Below are 24,492 nucleotides of genomic sequence, written 5' to 3'. Positions count from 1 at the left end.
TGACCTAAAGTGAGGCTTTTGGTGGAACCTGACTTTTTCTGCAACTGCTCTGGAATAGTTTTATACCTTCTATCACTTACCATAAGCTGGTAATGTTGAAGTTTCAGCCCACGTTCGCTGGTTTTATTTCAAGGTTTTTGTTTTTTCATATACATATACATAGGACATTTAAAATAAGAACAAGTCAACTGATTTACTGTTTTGGAGACCAAAGAAAATGTTCTCCTGTGAGGTACTGTACCATGTAGTAGCTATGAGCCTTAACAATACACCTATTGAAACACAAGTTACTGACGCATGCGCTCTGTTCCCTGTTGGAAGCACTGCCAGTTCAAACAGATCACACAGATAATTCATCCGAGACACAGTTCCCTAAATAAATGTGTGCTAAGAGGCTAATCTCAGCCAATAGGTTAATAAAGCAAATCTTACATGCTCACTTCCACAGTTGTACTACCTATATATGTGAACTTAATTTAGAAAAAGTTAAAAGATCATCCACAAAGTGTTTTCTGCTTCTGTTACATTCTATATTTTATTAATGTTGGCCACATCTGAAGTGCATTACGTCTATTCACAAAAGCTTTAAAAACGATAAAATGTAAACTTAAAAAGATCACAGACTCACTCCACGTCTGTGAAATGCAGAACACTGATCATCATGGAAGCCAGGGAGGACACTGAAACAGGAGGGGAAAGATGGCATGCAACATGGCAACAACACAACTACTGCTGTCCTGAACAAATAATTTATTAACTGGGTAGAATAGTGGGAGTAAAATGCATTATAAAAGTAAAAAAAAAAAAGCTGAGTTCTCTCTCTGTGTATATATATGTGTGTGTGTGTGGTTTGCCTAATTGGCAGTTTTCTTTGCTCATTCAGAACTTTAAATACAATCCAAAAATCCAGATTTTAAAAGCATGTGACTCATTAGAAAACAAACGCACAGCACAATCTGGAATTTGACAAATCTCTGTTCCACTAGCATCAAAATGACATTGATTTAAATGACCTTTCTTTGTGAGCCTTTTGTGAAGCCTAGAATAATTTCAAAATGGATAAGCAGACTATTATATTTATTTTTGTCAGTAAGGACACTAAGCACATTTTCAGTGCATTATGTGGAAAATTTTTTTTTTTTTTGGTCAGGACGTCCCTGTACATTTTGGCAAAGATTCAGAAATTGTTGATGCTTTGTAAAAAGCAGTCTCTTTTTAGAATAAAGGTTACCAAAAGCCACTGGATCCACGGATCTTCATCAGCAGAATTTTGAACAATGCCCATGTTCACATGTATACCGAGACACTGACAAACTTTTAGATAATAAAGAAAAAAAGGGAGATTGTTATTCTAGCTCTTCAGTTAAGTTTTGCTCACATTTTAGAAAGCATGTGTAGTCCAACGTATCAACTGGGATTTAAAAATGCCAACACAATTATAATGTATTTTAGTAGTAATATGCAAAACAGTAGAAATTGAAAATGAGCAACTTCATACTATAACAATGAAACAAGGCACTCTATATGCACACATAGAGCTAAAGGAAGCATAATTATTATTATTTTTTTTCATAAAGCTGACTTAGAAACCTGAGGAGACTTTTGTAAAATGGTAAAGGCACTACAGAATCCATTCTCCAATTCCATCTACTAAAAAAATTCCACCAATTCCACTTGGCACAAACAAGTTTAATTATCATAAAGTGCATCACTTGGATAAATATATTAAAAAAAAATCAGCCACAACACAATATTAACACCACCACATATACAGAAATAAATGCAATACAAGGAGTCAAGCTAGTATGGAACTTTGCAGTATGTATGGCTTACTGGTTTTTGTGTAACTTTTGATTTGCCTTGATGCTATGATATATATTTAAAATAATATGCCTTGATTAGCAAAAAGAGGTAGTGTTCTCAAAGAGGCAAACTCGCTGATTTGCAGGCAGAGATCTAGGAGAAAGACTTTGTGGCTCTACAGAATATTAACAAACTGGGACACACAGGATCTCGATAGGACAAGTCAGTTTTTAAAGTCCAGGCCAGTTGATCACATCAGCTACATTGTTACAGGTCTTTCAAATAGTTTCCCTTTGGTGCTGCAGAGTCATCTCTTTTTAAATAACATTAATATTTCAAATAATCAACTTTTATTTAGAGGTAATAAGCATATTTAAAACACTACTCATCTTTATCTTTACTATGATGTTCACTGATTTCAACCATTAATAAGAATGCCATGTCAAAGCTACAAAAACACATGTATCACCCAGACAGCAACATGCAATTTAATTTCTAACTAATATAACTGTTGACTTAACGTGCACACATGCGCGCGCGCACACACACACACACACACACACACTCATACATGCACAAATGGGTTTAGAACAATATACAGATACAACACGATAATAATTTATGTACAATATTGAAGAATCTGGGCCATGGTAACAGAATTCTAATTACATATATTTCTTAGTGTATTAAATATGGGCTGGACAAAGAGCAGCAGTGAATAGATTTCCTATTTTGATAATTTAAAAATGTTTCTTTATGTACAGTTATACGTACACATCCTTACTCTCGTAAGTATCTCACAGTCCTTTTCTCTGTTTGCCACTGGACCCCAGGCTTGCCCAAGCAATACAACAGAGGAGCTGTGTGTGACGCATCAGTCCTCTGCAGCACTGTACGCCACTTCTGCCACTTCTATCTCTGATATTGCACTGTCAGGCTGACTAAGAGTTAAGCTCGGCTTATTGCCAGTTCTGCAATAAAACGAAAACAAACAAACAAAAAAATGAAAAAGGAGGGAGAGAATATGTCAATCAATGAACTGAGTGCATGCATGCAATATTCTATCTTTTCAAATCTTTTACGTAAAAAATACTTTATCAGAAATTTATTATTTTTGAATTATTTTTAGTCTTCACCTTTAGCAACATGTTTCTTTTACCTTTTAGTACTTCAAAACTACTATTCAACTTTCAAATCCAGTATATAAAAATATTTACCAGCATGCAACTTGTTCTCATATTTAAAACTCAACCGTCACTGAACTAACAACTATCACGAATTATATGCAATAAAAATTCTATGTGCTATCAAATACATTTTCTCTTCAATAAGTTGCAATTTTGTGTCCTACTTTTTGAATGGAATAATCTTGGTACTGAGGGAGCTTAGAGTAATTTAAGATTAAAAAAAAAAAAAAACAGTGAAATAACCAGGTGAGAGCCAAGTTACTTCAGACATGGCTTCCACGTAATAACAAAATGGAGAACACCACATTCTTAGGGAGAATCTAGAACAGCTATAGTTCTTTCTGATTCACAACACATTAACACTGATTTCACACAAACACATTCTAGAGTATTTACATTCTAGAGTATTAGAAACCCTTCCCTCCAGTTAGCTCAAAGCTAAGGCTGTAATAAACTAAGCATTACGTACCCAGGCTCTTCATCCAAGGCATCCTGCCCACCCTTTGGTGCAGAGGCCTCTAGCTTCAGGACCTGACTGCCTTCTGTTGTTGAAAGGTACAGCAGTGACTTTTCATGGTCTAGAGACAAAGTTCTAGAAGCACGGTAGAGCAAAAAGTTACTGTTATGAATAAAAGAGGAATATGCTTAAGGTTGTAAATATCTGTAACCTTCAGTTGTCTTTCATTATTAAATGTAGTCAGACAGCTAATAAACAGTTTAGTCTGGAAATCAACAAATTTTATCTACCATTGTTATAAAAAAATTTTTAGCTTCAATTTCATATCTTTTGCTGACAAGGCAAACTACAGCTTTCAAATGTGAAAAGATGACTTAAGGGAGGGAAACACAGTTACCATTTTGTCAGGTTAAAACAAATGAGGCTGATCCTGTTGAATATCTAGAGGCTTATTTTTCTTAAGATTCCCATCCTTCCATGCTTAGCATTCTAAGTAATCAAAAGATAATTTTCCCAATTTACAGGATGTATGTCAGGAGTGTACAACTTTCAGAATCTGAGATTTCCTAAATCATAAAAAGGTAGAGAATGTATCCCTGAGTGCTGAGAGTCTGACTAATTAGATGCAGGCGTCACAACACACCCACCTGACTCTGCTCGCTAGCGTGTCTATGTGAAGTTGCTGTTCATGGACCAGCTTCCTCAGCGACTCTATCTCCTTCTGTTTCTCAAGTAGTTCTTTCTGTAAATGGTAGTTAGTCTCTTCTAAAGTTTCACAGAAGGCCTTAAAGGAAAAGACAATGCAGAAAAACAAAATTATTTATGCAATATCTTTCTGAATCTAGAAACAAAGAGAATCAAAATACATATACAGCAGAAAAGACTTGCTCCACTCTCATCTTTTCTTTTTAAAAGATTTCATTTTTACTTGAAAGGCAGAAAGCTACATACAAAGAGGAGACAGATCTTCCATCTGCTGATTCATTCCCCAAATGGCTATATTAGAGCTGAGCTGACACCAGGAAAACCAGGAGCTAGCAACTTCCCCTGGGTCTCCCATGTCGGCGTAGGGCCAAGGACCTGAGCCGTCCTCCACTGCTTTTGCATGCCATTAGCAGGGAGCTGGAATGGAAGTGAAGCAGCTGGGACATGAACCAGTGTCCACATGCCACGCTGCCACCACAGACAGGCTTAGTCTTTATGCCCCAGCTCCCTAACCTCATCTTTAAGTCCTTGCTATGGCTCTGGCAGTCCCCACATACAAGGAGGCCTTACATCCACAAGTGTTTTCTGTTGAGAATTAGTGCAGTAGTAAGCTACCATGACTGAAGTCTATACGTTATAGTCATCCCCTAAATACAGAACTGGCAAGAAAATAATTCCCCTTAAGCTATTTTTGCTCAGTTCTGAATGGCTACATTTAAAACAAACTGCTGAGACCATGTGCTAGCTCAGTGTTGGAAGGCTGCAAAAGACTTCTTTGACCCCATTCAACAGTGCTGTTAAATTATCACTCAAAACTAAAATCTTATTTTTTTTTTTACCCTGGATGATAACTAGTTAGTTCAGTAACTAAATGCAAAATCATAGCATCACAAAGAACGATGCCATGAAAATATTTGACCATTTAACCTGAAAAAGCTTTCTGATCTATGCAGTCAGTTAATTATTCCAAGTTATCCATCTAACGGCAGTGAGCTAAGCCTTACTGTTTCCTCTGCTTGAAGCCCTCACCTTGTGAAAATCTTCTACATTATGATGCTATTGCTGCCCCTAAGCCAGCAAGTGATTCGTGATATTCACACACACACACTCTCTCTCTCTCTTCCTCATTTCCAAAATCCCAGCTGTATTTGTATGTTAGGTTAAGCTCAATCTCCTGAAAGTGTATCTTATCACCTAATACTCTTTCCCCCTCATTCTTCTGACCTTTATATTTCTAAACTTGTTTGAAGTAAACCTTAAAACACTATAAATTATCTTCTCCACCCACCTGATCACATCCCTGTAGCTCCTGATTCATCTTTATCCTTTCAAAATGAATCAAATTTATGATACTGAGCATGACTGTTTTTGTTAATCTCCAGCTTAGCTCTTTCCTGATTACACAGACATTATTCAAATACCTATTGATCCTCCTCAACTGAATGGACTAACAGTAAACACAAAACAAAACAAAACAAAAACACAACCCACGTTCCCAAGGGATGAGGTATTTGGTGTAGTGCTTCCGATGCCACAGGGACATGGACATCCCATCCAGGATCTCCTGGGTCTGGCTCCAGCCCTGCCTGACTTGAGCACCCGCTCGTGTGCACTCTGGGAAGCAGCTTTCCCACACGGCAGCCCCAGGATTGAGTATTCCTGCCTATGGACATTGGCCTTGGCTGTTGTGGGTGTTTGGAGAGAGAGCCAGTAGATGGGGAAAAAAAAATCTCTGCTTCTTTCTTTCAAATAAATACAGTGACTCGAACAGAAATGCAGATAAAGTAAAAAACAACAACAAAAAACCACACACACACACACAAACCCCAAAACTCCCTTCCATGGGAACACAGGATCTGTTACCCAATCCTTACTCCATAAGGCATGCCTGCTGACTTTTCCTACTTTCCTGCTTTGTATAGCGCATGGGTAACTCAGCTTTTCTATTTTCCATTTCTCTCCTTCATAACACACTGATGTTGTTTTTTGTCATTTTCTGTGTCCACTTCCATTGTAATGAAGTCTTTCTATACCATCAGTAAACTTAACTGGTTTACCTCTATTCTCACTGACACTTTGCTAATCCAAGTTGCGTCTCTTATTAAACAGTAAATCTGAGCATGTTACTGGTGACTCATCACTGAGTACAGGACAAGGTCAAGCACCAGATTTGGGAAAAACATCACTTCATAATGTGATACAGGTTTTTCACCCCAGCTATACAGCTTGCTCCATTATATGTTTTCTTCTGGTCCTTCACACACTCCATGTTCCAACAAAACTTCTTCAAGTACCACTAATATTTTTACGCTGGACAGGAATATGCTGCTTAAATCGTTTTGTGACTGGTTCTCTCACCTAAACATACAAGATCTCAAACATCCCCTCATTAAAAGAAATGAACATATTCCCATCTTTATGAAAAAAAAAAAAAAGGTTTTCATACATTTGACCTACCATCATAGCAAAAAAAAAAAAAAAAGAATAACTGACATTAATAAAATTATACTTTAGTAAATATTAAAATAGTGTGGGCATTAAAGATTCAAATATCAAAACATATTTACTGAAAGAACTATTAAATCACAATTTATTTAACTGAATCATAAAAGAATGAGATGGAAGGAGAGATGGCAAATGAAGGAAAAGTATTAAACGCCAAGGTCAATGAAAAGGAGCACTGACTGGATGTCACGATAGCTAATCTCAGGAAGACTGTAAACAACTTGATTCTAAAATACCAAATAACTATGGCAATTAAATAAAGGATGATAATTATAGAATTTAGACACATAAGAAGAAGAAAATGGGAAAAAGACTTGTAAGTAACATAAGGAAAGGAATGAGAAAAACTCAGTATTCGACTCAAGTGGGAAGGAGAAGTGCTGAAGTGCAGAAGTTGCCACTTGTAACACTGACATCTTTATCAGCGTGCCAGTGAAGTTCTGATCCAGCGTCCTGATAAGACATTGGAAGATGGCTCATGTAGTTGGGGTCCCAGCCCTGCAGGAAAATGGGCGGAGTTCCTTACTCCTGGTTTTAGCCTGGCCTAAACCTGGCCGTTGTGGCAATCTGGGAATGAACCAGCAGCTGGAAGCTCTATTGCTTGCTCTCTGTCTTTCCCTCACTTTGCCTTTCAAAAAAAAAAAAAAAAAAAGTTGAGGTGGGAGAGGATATTTTGCTTACTGGGAAAGATGGCAGTGAGGATGTATGCAGCCCACACAGGAGTGTCTACTTCCAATGCCAACTGCACATCAAATTCTGCTTCCTGCTGTGCAGACTGTGGACAACTTAGTGGGTTCCTGCCACCCATGTCAGGAAACCAGGTTGCATTCCTGCCTCCTTAACCAGAGGTCATTTCAGGCATTTTGGGAATAAACCAATACAAATTCTAGTCAAATGAATAAATAATGAATTTTCAAAAAGTGAGTAAATGAAAGACATAAAGTGGCGGAAATGAACACAAGTATGTCTGGAATTCCAATCAGATTAACTCAACAATGAAAAACACCTTTTCCCCACACCTGTCTCAAAAACCAAAAATATAATTCTATGATATTTACAGAAGAGATATTTAAAATATAAACATTAACTTACATTTATCAGGCAAATGTTTTCTCCTCCTTCCCATGCAGAGTTTTAATTGTCTTAATAGCTGAATCCCTGCACCTCAAGGTGCCTGGCAGGTGGACACCTAGGATGCTGTTTCCACAATGTACAAGTCTATTTTCCAACCCAAGAATAACTCAGCACAAATACCAATACTATGGAGGCTAGGAAACCTTAACTTAAACCAACTTCTTTTAGCCTATTTTGGGGGTGGGGAGCAGAGGATGGTTTGTGAGCAAGAGGCTCACAAGTAGACAAAGAGATGGGAGAATACAGCAGAAACCAAAAGTTGCTTGATACATGACACATATTTGAAAATGATCTTAATCTTCAAAGCATTCGTTGGCCATGACCAGAGTAAATTTTTTCTTAGAAGATTTCTTTTACTTATTTGAAAGGTCCAAAGCCAGAGGTCAGAAGCTTTACTGGGTAAAGCTTCAGAAGATTTACTGGGGCTCAAGGATTTAGGCCATATTCTGCTGCACATTAGCAAGGAACTGGATCAGAAGTGGAGCAGCTGGGGGTCAAACCTGTGCCCACATGGGATGGCAGCATTGTAGGCGGCAGCTTAACACGCTATGCTACATCACAGACAAATCTTACTAAATTGAGGTATTTAAGTAAAAATTCTGAGCAAATATTAGCTAAAAATTAAGCTGTGCAAAAACAGGATGAGTAAAAGAAAGCAAGTAGACACTTTTGTATATATACTTAATTTATTTGTATGTGTGTGTGTGTGTGTATAGGAAATTTATTTGAAAAGGAGAGTTTTAAAGAGAGATGGATGGACAAAGACATATTCTATCTTCTGGCTGTAATGGCTGGGACCAAGGCTGGGTGAGGCCAAAGCCATGAGCCTGGAACTTGATTCAGGTCTGCCATCTAGGTAGCAGGGCTCAAGTACTTGCATCATTTCCTGTTGCCTTCCCAGGCGCATAGATAAGAAACTGGGAGGGAAGTAGAATAGCTAGGACTTTGACAGGTGCTCCTAGAGAATGCCAGAAGTGCAGGTGGCAGTTTACCTCCCTGAGCCACAACACCTGAAGGAACTAAAACAACAGACTTAAAGGATAATTATAACAATTAAGCAAATATAGAACTTTAGTAGAGAATGACCCCCCCCAAAATTGTGGGGGTGGGTACCACACGATGGCTCAATTGGTTAATCTTTATTTGCAAGCGCTGGCATTTCATTTGGGCATAGGTTTGAGCCCCAGCTGTTCCACTTCCCATCCAGCTCCATGTTTACTGCCTGGAAAGGCAGAGGAGGTTGGCCCAAAGCCTTGGGACTCTGCATCCATGTGGGAGACCCAGAAGAAGCTCCTGGCTCCTACTTTGGATGAACCCAGCTCCAGCTGTTGCAGCCATTTGGAGAGTGACCCATTAGAGGGATGCTACACTACATTAGATCTAACAGAAAAATCAATCACTTAACACGAAGAAAGAAATTATCCAATATGCAGAACAGAGGAAAACATAATTGAAAAATGAAAAGTATTTCATATGTGATGCAACTCTTCTGTTGTGCTAAAAAATCCTAGAAGGGAAAGAAAAAGAGATTGGAAAAAAAGGTGGAAGAAATAGTGACTAACAAATTCCCCAAGATGATGATAAGCATTACTCTACCAAGTCCAAAAGGCTCAATGAAGCCAAGCATGAAAATATGAGAGCTTCATATCACCCCAAAGACAGAAGATGCTGAAAGAGGCAAAGGCAAAATGACTGACTGCATACACAGAAATTATAACACATTTAGTAATTATTTCATCAGAAATAGTGGAAGGAAAAAGGCACTGAGATTACTTACTCGGTGCTAGAAAAAAATTGGAATGCATTGCAAGCATGCCTGCCTTGTAGGAAATACTAAAGGAGGACCCTGCTCCTGAAAGGAAGTGGGACTTACGATAACAACAATCTACTAGGAGGAATAAAAGAGCCAGAAATAGTAAATAGGCAGATTAACATAAAAGCTTATGAATCCCTTTTTCTTCATTGTTTCTCTTAAGCTCTTTAAAAGACAAAGGATTGGGGCTGGGTCCGTGGCACAGTAAGCCAAGCTTCTGCATGTGGTGCCAATATCCCATGTGGTACTGGTCCCTGCCCCAGCTCCGAGCCAGCTTCCTGCACATAGCCTGGGAAAGCAGTGGAAAACTGGCCAAGTCCTTGGGCCTTTGAACCCACATGGGAGACCTGGAACAAGTTCCTGACTCCTGGCATCGGACTGGCTTAGTTCTGACTGTTGTGGCCATTTGGTGAGTGAACCAGTGTTCGTACTTTTTACCTATTCTTATATTTTCTTGGATGAATGATCTATTCAAATTAATTGGGGATTATTTGTCTCTGTAGTCCTTCTTTTTGCAAATTTGCCTTTCAAATAATAAAATATATCTTTTTAAAAAAAGATAAAGGATTGTATAGTCTAAACAAATAACCATTACAACTACAATTTTGGGCCTATATAAGGATGTAGCATATATAATGACACTGATACACACAAAATAAGCAAGGAGAGAAAGGTCATATTTGAACCAGGTACCATTCTAGCAAATTAAGTATCACACTGACAGAAAAGGCCAGCAGAAAAATGGATTAGAATTCAGATTCTGGAATTAAACAGTTTCGTTTAGGAGCATTTGATTTTTTAAAAAGATTTATTTTTTTTGGAAAGTCAGATATACAGAGAGGAGGAGAGGCAGGGAGGAAGATCTTCCTTATGCTGGTTTACTTTCAAGGTGGACGCATCGGCCAGAGCTGAGCCAATCCAAAGCCAGGAGTCAGGAGCTTCTTCCGAGTCTCCCACATGGGTGCAGGATTCCCAAGGCTTTGGGCTGTCCTCAACTGCTTTCCCAGGCCACAAGCAGGGAGCTGGATGGGAAGTGTGGCTGCCGGGATTAGAACCAACGCCCATATGGATTCCCAGTGCATGCAAGGTGAGGACTTTAGCCACTAGGATACCGTATCAGGACAGGGTCCTTTGATTTTGAAAACTGTCATCACAATGGTTCTAGAACATTAGGTATAGATAGAAAACTATGGCTTCTTTGCTACTTTATAAGAAAGGTAACTCAATAGGATCACAAATTTAAATATAAGAGCAGAAAATTTAAAACTTTGAGAAAAAAGTTATATGGAAAAAAATCACTATAATCATGAATAAAGGGCAGCTTTCGTAAGGTGGTGCACCAAACACGTAAGCCATGTGATAAAATGAACTTTACTAAAATTAAAAACTGCATTTCACAAAATATTATTTAGATGGCCCAAAGCCTTGGGACCCTGCATCTGCCTGGAAGACCTGGAGGAGGCTCTGGGCTCCTGGCTTCAGATCAGCTCAGCTCCGGACATTGTGGCCACTAGGGGAATGAATCAGCAGATGGAAGATCTTCCTGTCTTTCCTCCTCTCTGTTTATCTGACTTTCCAATAATACATAAATAAATCTTTTAAAAATATATTATTTAAAATATGAAAAGAATCAGAATAGTAGAAAATATAAACCTGATAAAGGACTTATATCCAAAATAAGGAAGTTTTATATATCAATTAGACAAATAACCCCAACTAATTTGAATAGATCATTCATCAAAGAAAACGTTAAGATTAGCTAAAAAGTACATGGAAAGGTGATTAGTGGTTTTTCAGATGGTAGAACAGGGTGGGGATATGTTTAAACAGATGGAGAAGGATTAGTCGAGCTGAAGCAGAGAGGGCACAAATCTCAAGAATAAGAGGACAGGACAACTGCAGAGGGCCACCTGCAGACCCGTGGACACATGGAAGCAGCAAAGACAGCGTGACAATGCTGCAGCGAACAGCTCTCCAGCGGTGACTGGAGCTCCACTGCCCTAGAGCTGCAGGTTCTGCTGACTTGTTTAAAATAACCATGAGCAGAGGTAGAGTGGAAGAGTCCAAGTAGTTGCAGAAGGGAACAGGGTGAATTTCATGGCTCAGACCCCCACAAGTGTCATGTTGGGCCCCGTTTTGTTACCTGGGGCAAAGGCTCTGGTGGTAGAGTGCGGGTAGAACAACAGCAAGTTGTGCATGTGCTGGGCCAGGAGAGAACTCACTTCTGGTTGAACGCATCAAACTGGTACCACCAGGAAAACAATACTGACTTGGCATCCCACGGGCTCCACCAAAATAGAAGCAGGTTGCACCCAAACCTAACTGCCGGCAGGTTCGGGCAAGAGGAGGAAAGAAAAACCAATCTGTGCAACGGGCACCACTGCCAACCCTGTGATTCAGGTTAAAGTCCCGGCTGGTGTCTCTCTAAGCCTCAGCAGGTATGCACAGCCACGGCACAGGACCACAGCAGGTGGAGTGGTGAGATAGGAGATGGGACTACTGAGACCACAGCAGAAGCGCAACTTGGGGGCTGGGGACAGAAACTTGTTGGAGGATGTGGCATGAGTGATGGCAAATGAAGAATCAGGCACTGAATAGCATCAGGAAAGCCTTCCGTAGACCTGTGGAGAACACAGCTGAAAAAACAGCCCCATGGAGAATCTGCTAATCAGAGTTGCGATGACAAACGGACAAAGAGGAGACTTAGGCAGAACGGAGTCACTGACACCTCCCCTGCACAGGAGCAAAATGCCATGTGAACTTAAGAATTAACTGAGGAAGATATAGAGGAACTTCCAGAAAAAGATTTGAAAAAACAAACAAAAAACCCCAGAAAACTTCTTAAAAACAATAAGCGTACACAGGAGTTCAAGGAATATGTTACACAGAAAAAAAACAATGATGTAAATTCAAGCTGAATTCTTAGAAATGAAGAATACAATACAGCAAGTTAAAAATTCAATGGAAAGCCTTAATAACAGAGTGCGTGAAGAAGACAAAATCTCTGAATTAGAAAAAAATCTGCTGTAATAACTCTGAAACAGTCAAAAAGCCAGGAGACGAACCAAGTCAAAGCCATGAAAAGCATGCAAGCATGAAGGGACACCAACCTAACGGCTGCATGTAAGAGCTATGGGAGTGTCTGAAAATGTCTGGGACAGAAGCTGGATTCAAAGACATATTCAATGAAATAACAATTGAGAAATTCCTTAACATGGAGAAACAACCAGGAAGCAAAATACAGGAAGGGCACAGAACTTCCAACAAGCTGACCCAAAGTGATGCTAGCTACAACACAGCATAATGAAGCTCTCTTCAGTTGAAAATAAGCAAAAGATATTTAAATATGCACATGAAAAAAATCAATTATAGGGGAATCCCAAACACACTCAGAGCTGATCTCGAACAGGAAACTCAACAGGCCAAAAGACAACAGAGTGACATATTCCAGATTCTAAAAGGCAAACATTGTCAGCTCAGAATAACTTACCAGCGGAGCTTTCCTTTGTCTCTGAAAATTAAATAACATTCTACTAGAGCAAACAAAAGCTCAAAGACTGCCTCTATTACACCTGCCCTATAAATATTACGTAAAGATGTCCACCGAAAGAGAAAACAGTACCTACAAAAACCAAAGGCAAACATGGAGAACATCCCAATAAAATGACAAAAGTAGATTAAATCAAACTCATTGTTAAAACTCATTGTTAAATGACAGGACCAAAACACTATCCATTGATATAAATGCTGAATGCAAATGACTCATTAATCAAACGTCATAGCTTTAGCAAACTGGATAAAAAACCAAAATGCATCTATCAGTTACCTGTAACAAACACATCCTGGGCCCGGCAGCGTGGCCTAGTGGCTAAAGTCCTCGCTTTGAACGCGCCGGGATCCCATATGGGCACCGGTTCTAATCCTGGCAGCTCCACTTCCCATCCAGCTCCCTGCTTGTGGCCTGGGAAAGCAGTTGAGGGCTGTCCAAAGCTTTGGGACCCTGAACCCGTGTGGGAGACCCGGAAGAAGTTCCTGGTTCCTGGCTTCAGATCAGCGCAGTACGGGCTGTTGCACTCCCTTGGGGAGTGAATCATTGGAGGGAAGATCTTCCTCTCTGTCTCTCCTTCTCTCTATATATTTATTGGAAAGTCTTCTGACTTTCCAATAAATTAATAAATCTTAAAAAAAAAAGAAAAAAAAAAAGAAACACATTCTACCAACAAAGATATGTGGAAACTGAAAGCGAAAGAAAAAAAATACAATATTTCCAGCTAATGGAAAGGAAAAATGAACTGGTATGGCTATTCTTACCTCAGATAATGTAGACACTGATATGAGAAGCACAAAAACAAATGAAAAAGAACACCACATAGTGATCAAGAGATCCATTTAACAAGAAGAAATCACCATAAAATATAATTATGCACCAAATTCACCTTGCTACACACACACTCTCACACAAAATTAATGGGGGCCTGGTGCAGTAGCCCAGCGGCTTAAGTCCTTGCCTTGCACAAGCCAGGATCTCATCTGGCTGCCGGTTCTAATCCCGGCAGCCTCGCTTCCCATCCAGCTCCCTGCCTGTGGCCTGGGAAAGCAGTTGAAGACAGCCCAAAGCCTTGGGACCCTGCACCTGTGTGGGAGACCTGGAAGAGCTCCTGGCTTCGGATTGGCGTGACTCTGGTTGTTGAGGTCACTTGGGGAGTGAATCATCGGACAGAAGATCTTCCTCTCTGTACACCTAACTTTCCAATAAAAATAAAATAAATCTTAAAAACAAATCATACCATGCATCTTTTCAGACTACCATGGATTGAAACTGGAGACCCCCAAGTCAAGATACCCCAGAATATATGCAAACACCTGGCATAGCAACATGCTGCTGAATGAACAATGGGTATAGAAGAAATGAAAGATGAAATAAAAAAATTGCTTTTAATGAATGAAGGCATCAACACAATGTATCAAACTTATGGTACACAATCAAGGCAGGGTTAAGAAGAAAATTCATTTCAATCAATGCTTATGTCAAGAAATTAGGAACGTACCAAATAAAAGGTTTAGTCATATATCTGAAGGAGCTAGAAAAACAGCAAGCAGTCCCAAGATTAGCAGAAATAATAAAGTAATTATGATAGGGGAGAAAATACACCAAATAGAGACCAAAACAATATATGCGATCAAGCAAAGGCGTGGTTCTTTGAGAAAGTCAACAAAACAAATTCCCTACTTGCCTAACTGATCAGAAAAAAGGAGGGAGAAGATACAAAGAGAATCAGAGATGAAAAAGCAAATGTAACAATGGATATCTTGGACATACATAGTATAATCAGGAGTTGTTACAAGCAAGTATACACCAACAGATTGGAAGACCCAGAAGAAATGAATAGATTTTGAATACAATCTACCAAATTGAATCATGAGGCAATTAATCTTAATAGACCTATAATAAGGCTGGAGTTTGAATCAGTAATTAAATCCCTCCCAACAAAGAGAAGCTCTGGACCAGATGGCTCATACTGCTGAATTCTACCAAATATTTCAATAACTTATCCCAATCCTTCACAAGCTATTCAAGACAGAGTTTAGAAGCAATCCTTCCAAACTCTTTCTATGATGTCAATATCACCTTAATATGAAAGCAAGATAGAGACACAACAGAAAAAGAGAACTTCAGACTGATATCCCTGCTGACCATAGATGAAAAAATCCAACAAAATACCAGGCAACAAAATCTAGCAGTACATCAGATCATTCATCCAGAAGAGTTGGGATTTATCCCTGGCATGTAGAGACAGTTCAACATACACAAATCAATAAATGTGATGCATCATATTAACATACTGCAAAATAAAAACAAACATTTGATCATCTCAGTAGATGTAGAGAAAGCATTTGATACAATCCAATACACTTCATGCTAAAAACCCTTAACAAGACAGGCTTAAAAAGAACATTCTACACCTACATACTATAACAAAGCAATTTAAGAAAAACCCAATGTCAGCATCATACTAAACAGGGGAAAGACTGCAAGCTTTTCACTAATATATGGAACTTGACAAGGATGTCCATTTTCACCAACTCTCCAACATAGAATTGGAACTCCTCACTAGATGTTCTAGGGAAGAAAAAATATTAAACGAATCAAAACTGATAATGAGGAATTAAAATTATCTCTGTTTGCAGATGACATGATTCTAAACACAGGAGAACCACACAACTCAATCAGGAGACTAGTGAAACTCCTAAGAGTCTGTCAGGGTAGCAGGATGCAAAAATAACGAACATGAATCAAAGACTGATCATAAATAATTTCCTGGCTGAGAAGGAACTTGTAAGTACAGTTTCCTTTAAAATAATGGAGAAAAATATTAACTACCTTAGAATAAACCTAAACAAAGATGTGCAAGATCTGTATGATGAAAATTAGAAAACATTAAAAATAGAAGAAAACATTGAAAGTTGGAGAAATGTACCTTGTTCTTGGATTGGTAGGATCCACATTATCAAAATGTCCATTTTACTGAAAGTAATACATAGATTCAGTGTGATAACAATCAAAATCCCAATATTCTTAGAAACAGAAAAGATGATACAAAAGTTCATCTGAAGACACAAGAGACCATAAACAGGCAAAGCTATCCTGAAGAATTAAAATCAAGCTGGAGGAATCACAATCAGACCTCAAGACATATTAGTAGGCAGTGGTAACCAACACAGTTTGGTAGGGGTACAGAAACAAAGACCAATGGAACAGAACAGAAATCCCAGAAGTGAGTCCGCACATGTATGGCCAACTAATCTTTGTCTAGAGAACTGAAAATAACAAAGGAAAAATTTTGGTCTCTTCAACACGTGCTGATGGGACAATCAGATAGCAGCCTACCTGTCTTAGGTAGCTCTAAATGGGCCAAGGACCTAAATTCGTACCCAGGAACCAGCAAACTATAAGAGGAAAACATAGGAGGTACTCTCCAAGATAGAGGAATTGGGAAACTTCTTAGAAAAGTCACCAAAATCATAGGCAGTCAAAGCCAAAGTATACAAATGGCATTACACGAAATTAAGAAGCTTCTGTACAGCAAAGGAGATGATCAACAAAGTGAAAAAGCAGCCAAAGAATGGGAGGCAATCTTTGCACACTGCACAATTGATAGGGGACTAATATCCAGGATTTATAAACAGCTTCAGAAACTCAACAGTGAAACAGATAACTCTGAAGAAATAGGCAAAGTAAATGAGCAGGCATTTTTCAAAAGAACGAATTCAAATGGCTCATAGACAGGAAAGAATGAAACTGTGCTGCATACTATATGGAACTCTACTCAACCATTAAAAAGAATGAAATTCTACCACTTGCAACAAAATGGTCGCAGTTGCTCAGTGAAGTAAGACAATCCTAAAAGGACAAATATCACATGTTCTTTCTTAGGTAACCTTCACACAAAACACAAGATCAACAGATCTATAGGTAACCATGTATATACATACATTCACCTTCAGGAACTGTATAACAATGGAGACTAGCATACTGAGAAGATCCATCACAGTATGTCTGAATAAAAGATGGACTCGCAATGAAACTGTTAAGAATATTTTCATAATAGGATACTGGTTTTTCTACCATTGTCTAAACCTACAATGTCACGATACACTTAGATCGAAGAATGATGGACTTGTGACTGTTGCTGAAGGACTATACTATTGTAATAATGAAACCAGTGGGGAAAGGGGAATTGGGAGTTTGGAAAGATAAATCCATGAGCCCATGGAAACGTATTACAAAAAATAAAACTAAAAAACGGGGATTAGTGGAAATCATTAAGGAAATGGAAATTAAAACTATAATAAAACTACATACCCATGAAAATGGTTATAATATACAAAAACCAGATAATACCAAATGGGGACCTGGAAAAACTGGAACTTCTGTACATTACCAGCAGGAATGTAAAATGATAAACCCACTTTCAAAACAGTTTAGCCATTTCTTTAAACAGTTAAGCACAGAAGGCTGGTGCTGTGGTACAGAGTATAAAGTTGCTGCCTGAGGCGATGCACCTATATGGGTTTGGGGTAGAATCCCAGCTGCTCCACTTCTAGCCTAGTTACTTCGTAGAGTTCCTGAGAAAGCAGTGGAGGATGGCTTTAGTCCTTGGGACCCTTACCCATGTGGTAGATCAGGAAGAAGCTCCAGACTCCTGGCTCCAGACTGGCCTAGCTCTGCCCATTACTCCAATTTGGGGAGTGAACCAGCTGATGGAAGATCTCTTCCACTGTGTCTCCCTCTCTTTATAACTCTGCTTTTCAAATAAATTAATTAGTCTTAAAAAAAAAAAGGCAAGCCTACATGTGCTAGATTATTAAATTTCACAAGAATAGCTCCAAGAGAAATGAAAACACACGTTACACACAATTTCCATAATGCTCATATTTAAGGAATTCTGGCAGGCACCTAGTATACACCGCAAACTATGTATGTGAAATGCATATGTTAAAGATTAGTATTGTGTACTAATTACATGCACATACATACAGTATGATTCTACAAGAAGTATTCAGACAAGGCAAAGAGTAGATAACTTATTGCCTTTTATGAGTGTAGAGTAACTGAAAATGACTTATGGGAATTTTGTTTTTGGAGTCATGGGAATGTCCTAAAATTGAATTATGGCGATGTCAGTATAGCTCTATACATTCACTAAAGTTTAATAAATTGTATTTACAATAGATTAGCAAATACCCAGTGGGTAAATATTATGAATATGAATTTGACTCCAAAAAAATTGCTTTAAAAAAGTTTTGGCATTCTCAATAACAAAAGAACTGACCCAGCTCAGTTTAAAACATTAGAAATCCATCTGTTCCATTAAAACATAATAAATATTTGGAAGAAAGCTTTCCTAAAACTCTAGTTAACCTATTATTATTCATCTGTTCTGTAAATCTAGACTACTATTTCAAGAAACAGGTCACCTTAGCACATCAATTAACATAAGCTGAGGAGCATCAAACAAGCACTGAACTGCTAAGGAGACAATCAGTTTCAGCTCCAAAGCTAAGTTTTAAATTTGAATTTAATTGTTGGTGCCTTGATACTTAACGTCAGCACACAAATAGTTCTACCGGTTATTGTAAAAATAAGTTCTCATTTTATATTTGTGTAAGCAATAAAGAATGCAGAGATTAATTTTAAAGCATCCCTAATTATATGTCACAAATTTTTTCAGTCAACTAAGTCATTTTTTTCAATGAAAGAAACCTTTGATTCAAAACCTAAAACCTTTCTATGCAAATCTACCACAGTCTGCAATTGTAGTTTACATTTGCTATTTGAGTCAAGAAGCAAAGGGGTTACTGTACTACATCATGTGTTGCTTTTCATGTGACACAGAACACAGCACTTACCCTGCTTTCTTCTAGGCTATCAAATGGACCTGGGGGGTCATCCAGACAAAGAAATTCTCTCACTGCAAGGCTTTTCAAAGAAAAAAGAATTAGCTGGGACACAAGTGAGTTTACAAAAGAGAGCAAAAAGCAAAAGTAACCCTGAAGCTATAAAGTGTTTTAAACAAGTCGGTTTTGCTGACATGTCAAACTAAGTGGTTATGTGTTTTCACACAAGTAGCCCAATTATCAAAACTATGGAAATTATAATGATTTAAAGCTATTTTCTAAGATGTTATGAACAGGCTGCAAATTTATTGCTATGTATGAACCACAAGATTAACCTTGCATTTTAAAGAAACATAAACCTGAACCACTTTAACAAAGTCATTATGCTTTTATGAATAAATAAAACTTTTAAATAAATCGTCACTTATTTTTTTCTTCAGTGGATGCTTTTAAAATAAAGAGCATTTACTATGAAACAGAGTGTCTTTGAAATCATGCTTAGCATATTGATTTACTTAAACATTCTGTCAGTCCAAAAAAACCTGATCATCTCAAATTTTTAAAAATAATATAGTAGATATGCCTACACTTTGAAATTGTAAGATACTAGATAACTGTATTTCCTTTTAATAAAAATGCCCATCACCCAAAAACTCCATCAACTTGCTAAAAAGCAGTTTTGTACCAAGGACAACTCATGCATAACAAAATATACCTGCTTTTAAAAAATTATCTTAAAAAGTTAAGAGAAAATCTTGCATGCACACACATACATGGTCATTTTGCAAATGATACTAAAGTTCAGAGAGGTAAAATGACTTGTTGTAAGCGCAGTGGGAGAGCTGGGCCTTAGACCTGTCTTTTGAATGTAAATGTTAATTTTTTAAGTCTATTATCTTAGGTTTAGGTTCATTTGGATTCTTTTTTCCCTGCTGGACACTTCTCTCTGAACACATTCAACCTGTACATATCCCTATTTCGTAGTGTGGCCTCTAGAGTACTTCAACTGCTTAAAGGCTCAAAGAACAGAACTACCACACATTCTCTTGGTTCACTTATTAGACACTTCACCTATTCATTATTTATATGGAACGCTTACTATTAGATAAAAATGAGCCACAGTGGGCTGAGGGGAGTGCAGGACAAAGTAAAGAAAATTAACTCCTCTGAGATTTGGGTAGAACTTGAGAGAACCACAGTTTCAACTGAAACCCAAGTTCCAAGAAGCACATGGCAAGCTCTTATTACTGTTCTCAATATATGACAGTTGAAGGTGACAAATTATTTCCTTATGGGCTTATATTCAGATTTCCTTATATTTCAATAACACCTTAATACACACAGGTTAATGTATTTATTGGACAGCTGCTGTTAGGAAAAGTGAGTAAAGGCACACACAGGGAGATATTCCCTTTTTGAACCTTTAGTTCCCAATGGAAAGATGGTCAAGATTAACAATGATGCCCACATGTATCCAGCTGAAGGAATCTTTCCGGAATGCTATTCTAGTTCTTTCAAAATCTTTACGCTCTATGGTTCACTAGAATGCTTAAGTGAAATTAGATATTACAAAGCACTTCTGCAAAGGCTCATCACACTTCCTCTTCAGAAGGTGGAGGACCAGGCATCATCAGTTCCTACACCAGTAGAGGACACACAGCAATCTGCTAAACGGCAGTGTTGAGAAAATAATTTCTTTCTCCTCACAAATTGTGATTCGCCTTCTCCCCCTAGGAAAGGGAGCTCGTATTCCTGCTTGAGAGCGTCTGATTCAGACTCAGTATTTACTGACTTTATATGTCTGCCAGAGCTCTGTCTACTTAAAAAAAAGATTTATTTTATTGTTATTGGAAAGCCAGATATACACAGAGGAGGAGAGAAAGAGAAGATCTTCTGTCTGTTTATTTGCTCCCCAAGTGGCTGCAACAGCTGGAGCTGAGCCAATCGGAAGCCAGGAGCTTCTTCCAGGTCACTCATATGGGTGTAGTGTTCCAAGGCCTCAGGCTGTCCTCAACTGTTTTCCCAGGCCACAGCCATGCAGCTGGATGGGAAGTGGGGCCGTCAGGATTAGAACCCGTATCCACATGGGATCCTAGTACATGCAAGGTGAGGATTTTAGCTGCTAGGTTACCATGCCAGGCCCTCTGTTTACTTTTTAAAACATTTTAGTTGTTCACTGACAGATTTGTTCCACTTGACTGTGCACATGATTAAGTAAGAAAAAGGTCAAGCAGAGAAACCTAAGAGAAAGTCAAACTATCTAGAACTAAAAGAAAATAAGCTAGTCAATTTCTTGTATCATCTAAAGGGTGTTTTTAGAGTATGTACGGGAAAATAATTCCACATTAAAATTGGGATCATGGGAGTGGGTTTTTGGCTTAGCAATTAAGACACCTAAAGTTTGCATTGCCACATTCTATGTATGAATGCCAGGCTTCACTCCCAATGCCAACTCTTGATTTCAGCCGCCTGCTGAAACAGACCCCAGTGTGTAGCAAATGATGGCTCCATTAACTGGGTTTCTGCCACTCACGGAAGCAGCCTGCATTGAGTTCCCAGCCCCTGACTGTGGTTCCCCCATCTGTTGGGGATTAAGCTGGTAGATGATAGCGCTGTCTTGCTGCTTCTCAAATAAATAATAAAAAGTGGGATTAGTTGTTGACTTACATTGCCTCACTCTAAGGAGACCACAGATGGTCTCCTCAGCACTGTTTTACCATCACAGGAAATCTGCACTAGGACTTCATTTTTGATTCTCCTGAAACAGTGTTCTGAAGAGTTCTAACGCATTTTCAAACTCTGCTTTTCATTTCATCTAGTGAGCCTTTACTAAATGCTTATAGTTACCTTCCTGACTCCTTTTATATCTGTTTAAACTTCATAAACTTTTTGAAATATAGTTGATATATTTATGCACACACACATAAATATAAATTTTTACTGAATTTACTGGTGGTAGGGAGAGTAAGAATAAAAAAAAAAAATGGAGAGTTATCTCCCATCTGGCTCACTCTTCAAATGCTACCACAGCTAAGCCAAGCCTGAAGCACCTCTTTCTGCTTCAATAGGAAGCTGGGAACAAGCGTGAACTCAGGCGCTCTGACAGAGGAAGTCAGTGTCCCAGTACAATGTCTTCACCATTGTGCCAAAAATCTACTTTCAAATTCATAGTTTAAAAGGAAGCAAAGCACTCTGGAATAAAACTTGCATGTAACTCATTAAAAAGACAATCTAGAACTAAGACAAAAAAAAGGCTATAGAAACACCAGATACCAATTCTGTCAAAGCCAAACTGGGCGCACACACACACACAAATAAATAAATCATTGCGTGAAAACATTACTGAGGGATTCAGATATAAATAGTATGCCAGTTTATATTTCTCATTGGTGTCCTCCATTAGATAAAATAATGAAAAACAAAAATGGAGAGGTTCCGGTGTTGTGAGATGGGCTGGACAGGTGTGAGGCTAACGGGTTCATGCTAGGTTCCTGTGGTGGATGGGAAAGTCTGACAGCTGGAGACCGGAGGCATTTCTCACGCAGCACACTCACAGTACCCTGCAGTTTCATTCCGTCTAATACAGAATACTTCAAGAGTCTATCCACGGCTCTCCTAGCAAGAAAGAACAAAGCCCAGCTCTTCATGGTGCACAAAGCACCTGCTTACACTGAAGTCTTAATTTCCTTTATTTGACACATTAACAACAGTGTGTGCTCGAGCCTACTGTGCTGTTCCATGCTTGCATGCCTTTATTCATGTTTGCTGCTGTTCTCCTTGGCCCACCTTTCCTACCTCTAGTTAACCTTTACTTCTCTTTCATGTCCCGGCCTGTCATCTTTGACTAAATTTCTTTTCTCTATTTTCTATAGGGTTCGTTACGCATTATCACAGTACTTGGAAATCCTGGGACTTATCTGCTCTATTGTTAGTATTGTCTGCTTAACCAGTATTCCTTCCCCCCAAAAGGTAGACATGCAGACCATATCTTAACCAATGAGCATAGCACAAAATAGGTATTTAACCTACTAATGTATTTATTTGTAAGAATTATGCAACTAGAAAATCATTTATAAAACAACCTACACTATTTAGGAATATTTAGAGCAAGTTTTTATCCAGTGATTTAGATAAAATGATAGTAAAACCAGCAAGTTTGAGATGGCATTTAGTTTTTAACACACTCCTTTAACAAGAAAGCAGTATCAGGACAGCAGTAAGGAAGATTCAAAATCACAGCGATTCTATGACTTCGATTTATAAAGCAGCTTAGACAACAACAAAAAAAGGACATAAGAAATTTTGCAAGGAGAGAGAACTCGCAATGGTCTGAGAGACCATGGAGGCCAATACCTTATTTTCCAAATGAGAACACTGATTAAAATCAGTTAAGCAATTTGCCTACAATTATTTTGCTATTAAGCACGGAAAACTAAGCTTTACATAAGGTCTCGGTGATCCAATTTCATTAGGTAAGAATGTGCATGCATCTAAATAGGAAATATTTGGCTACTGGTGATAATTTAGCTCTTACCAGAACGAAATTCTGTGGCAAAGCTATTGAACCAGTCTTAGCAGCTGCACAGACTCTTAATGTAAGTTTTTATGAGCTACTGCATAAAAACAAATTTCCTCTCATTTTGTAAAAGTATTAGCTAAACTGTTCTTGACAATACCTTTAAATATCAAAACAATTTAGGGATAGGTAGAAAATTTCCTGCAAGAAGACAGTTCATGTCCTAAATAGCTATCTTTAAGTATTCTTGTTTAAAAAGCATTGTATTAAATTTTTATAACTAGAAGAATCCTGAAAGTTGTCCTTTAATCAAATTTATTCCATTTAATAGTTCTCTCTTCAAAACTACTGGATAGCCATCTATCCTCTGAAATACTAATGGAAAGAGAAACCCACTTTTAGGATTTTTATAGAGGACAACCTGAAATGATAACCAACTCTTTCCTGGGCACCTTCATGTAACTATTATTCTGAATTCTACGTGTGAGCCTTGCTATTCCAAATGAGGTCCCTTGGCCGGCAGCATCAACATCACTTAGAAATCTGTTAGGAATGCATTATCTTCAGCTCTGACCTGCTGAATCAGGGTCAGTGTTAACAAGATCCCCAGACAATTCCTTGGCTCTGCACAGCTGGAGGAGCACAACTTTAAAGCAAACCTATCTGATTAATTCTTTATTCCACTATAATCTTTGAAATATGTGAAGAGGGCTATCATATCCTCCAAGTACCTTTTCTTTTTAAAGGGTAAATGCTATCATTTCTTTCAATTGTTCCCTCATGTAAATGCTGGATATTACTCCCCCCCCCCCCCAAAAAAAAAAACCATGAAGTATGGTTAGTCCACATCTACCTGAACTTTGTAACAAATGTAGAACTTAAAATTTTCTTATGGAAGCCCTTTTGGAGGAATGGTAATGAGATGAAAAACTGTATAACTTTAAATACTCTGTGTCAAAGAATTAAAAAGGCA

The 24,492-nt window shown here is 38.3% G+C and overlaps 1 protein-coding gene across 3 annotated transcripts in view; it reads right to left on the bottom strand.

Annotated features, from left to right (window-relative positions):
• Window positions 1-508: 508 nt before the first annotated feature.
• SNX16 (sorting nexin 16) overlaps window positions 509-24,492 on the bottom strand; it is a 42,619-nt gene continuing 18,635 nt past the window's right edge. For all 3 annotated transcript variants that reach the window (XM_040993968.1, XM_040993960.1, XM_040993952.1), the window contains 4 exons: window positions 19,016-19,085; window positions 4,095-4,231; window positions 3,460-3,582; window positions 509-2,774 (listed from right to left, as the gene is read on the bottom strand). In XM_040993968.1, the coding sequence (XP_040849902.1) occupies window positions 2,678-2,774; window positions 3,460-3,582; window positions 4,095-4,231; window positions 19,016-19,085 (427 nt within the window). In that variant the 3' untranslated portion in view covers window positions 509-2,677. The remainder of the gene's footprint in view (window positions 2,775-3,459; window positions 3,583-4,094; window positions 4,232-19,015; window positions 19,086-24,492) is intronic.

Source organism: Ochotona curzoniae, unplaced genomic scaffold (assembly GCF_017591425.1).
Source record: "Ochotona curzoniae isolate NIBS_2020 unplaced genomic scaffold, NIBS_Ocur_1.0 contig_1071, whole genome shotgun sequence".
Classification (NCBI taxonomy): domain Eukaryota; kingdom Metazoa; phylum Chordata; class Mammalia; order Lagomorpha; family Ochotonidae; genus Ochotona; species Ochotona curzoniae.
This window is presented reverse-complemented; position numbering and strand designations above follow the sequence as displayed.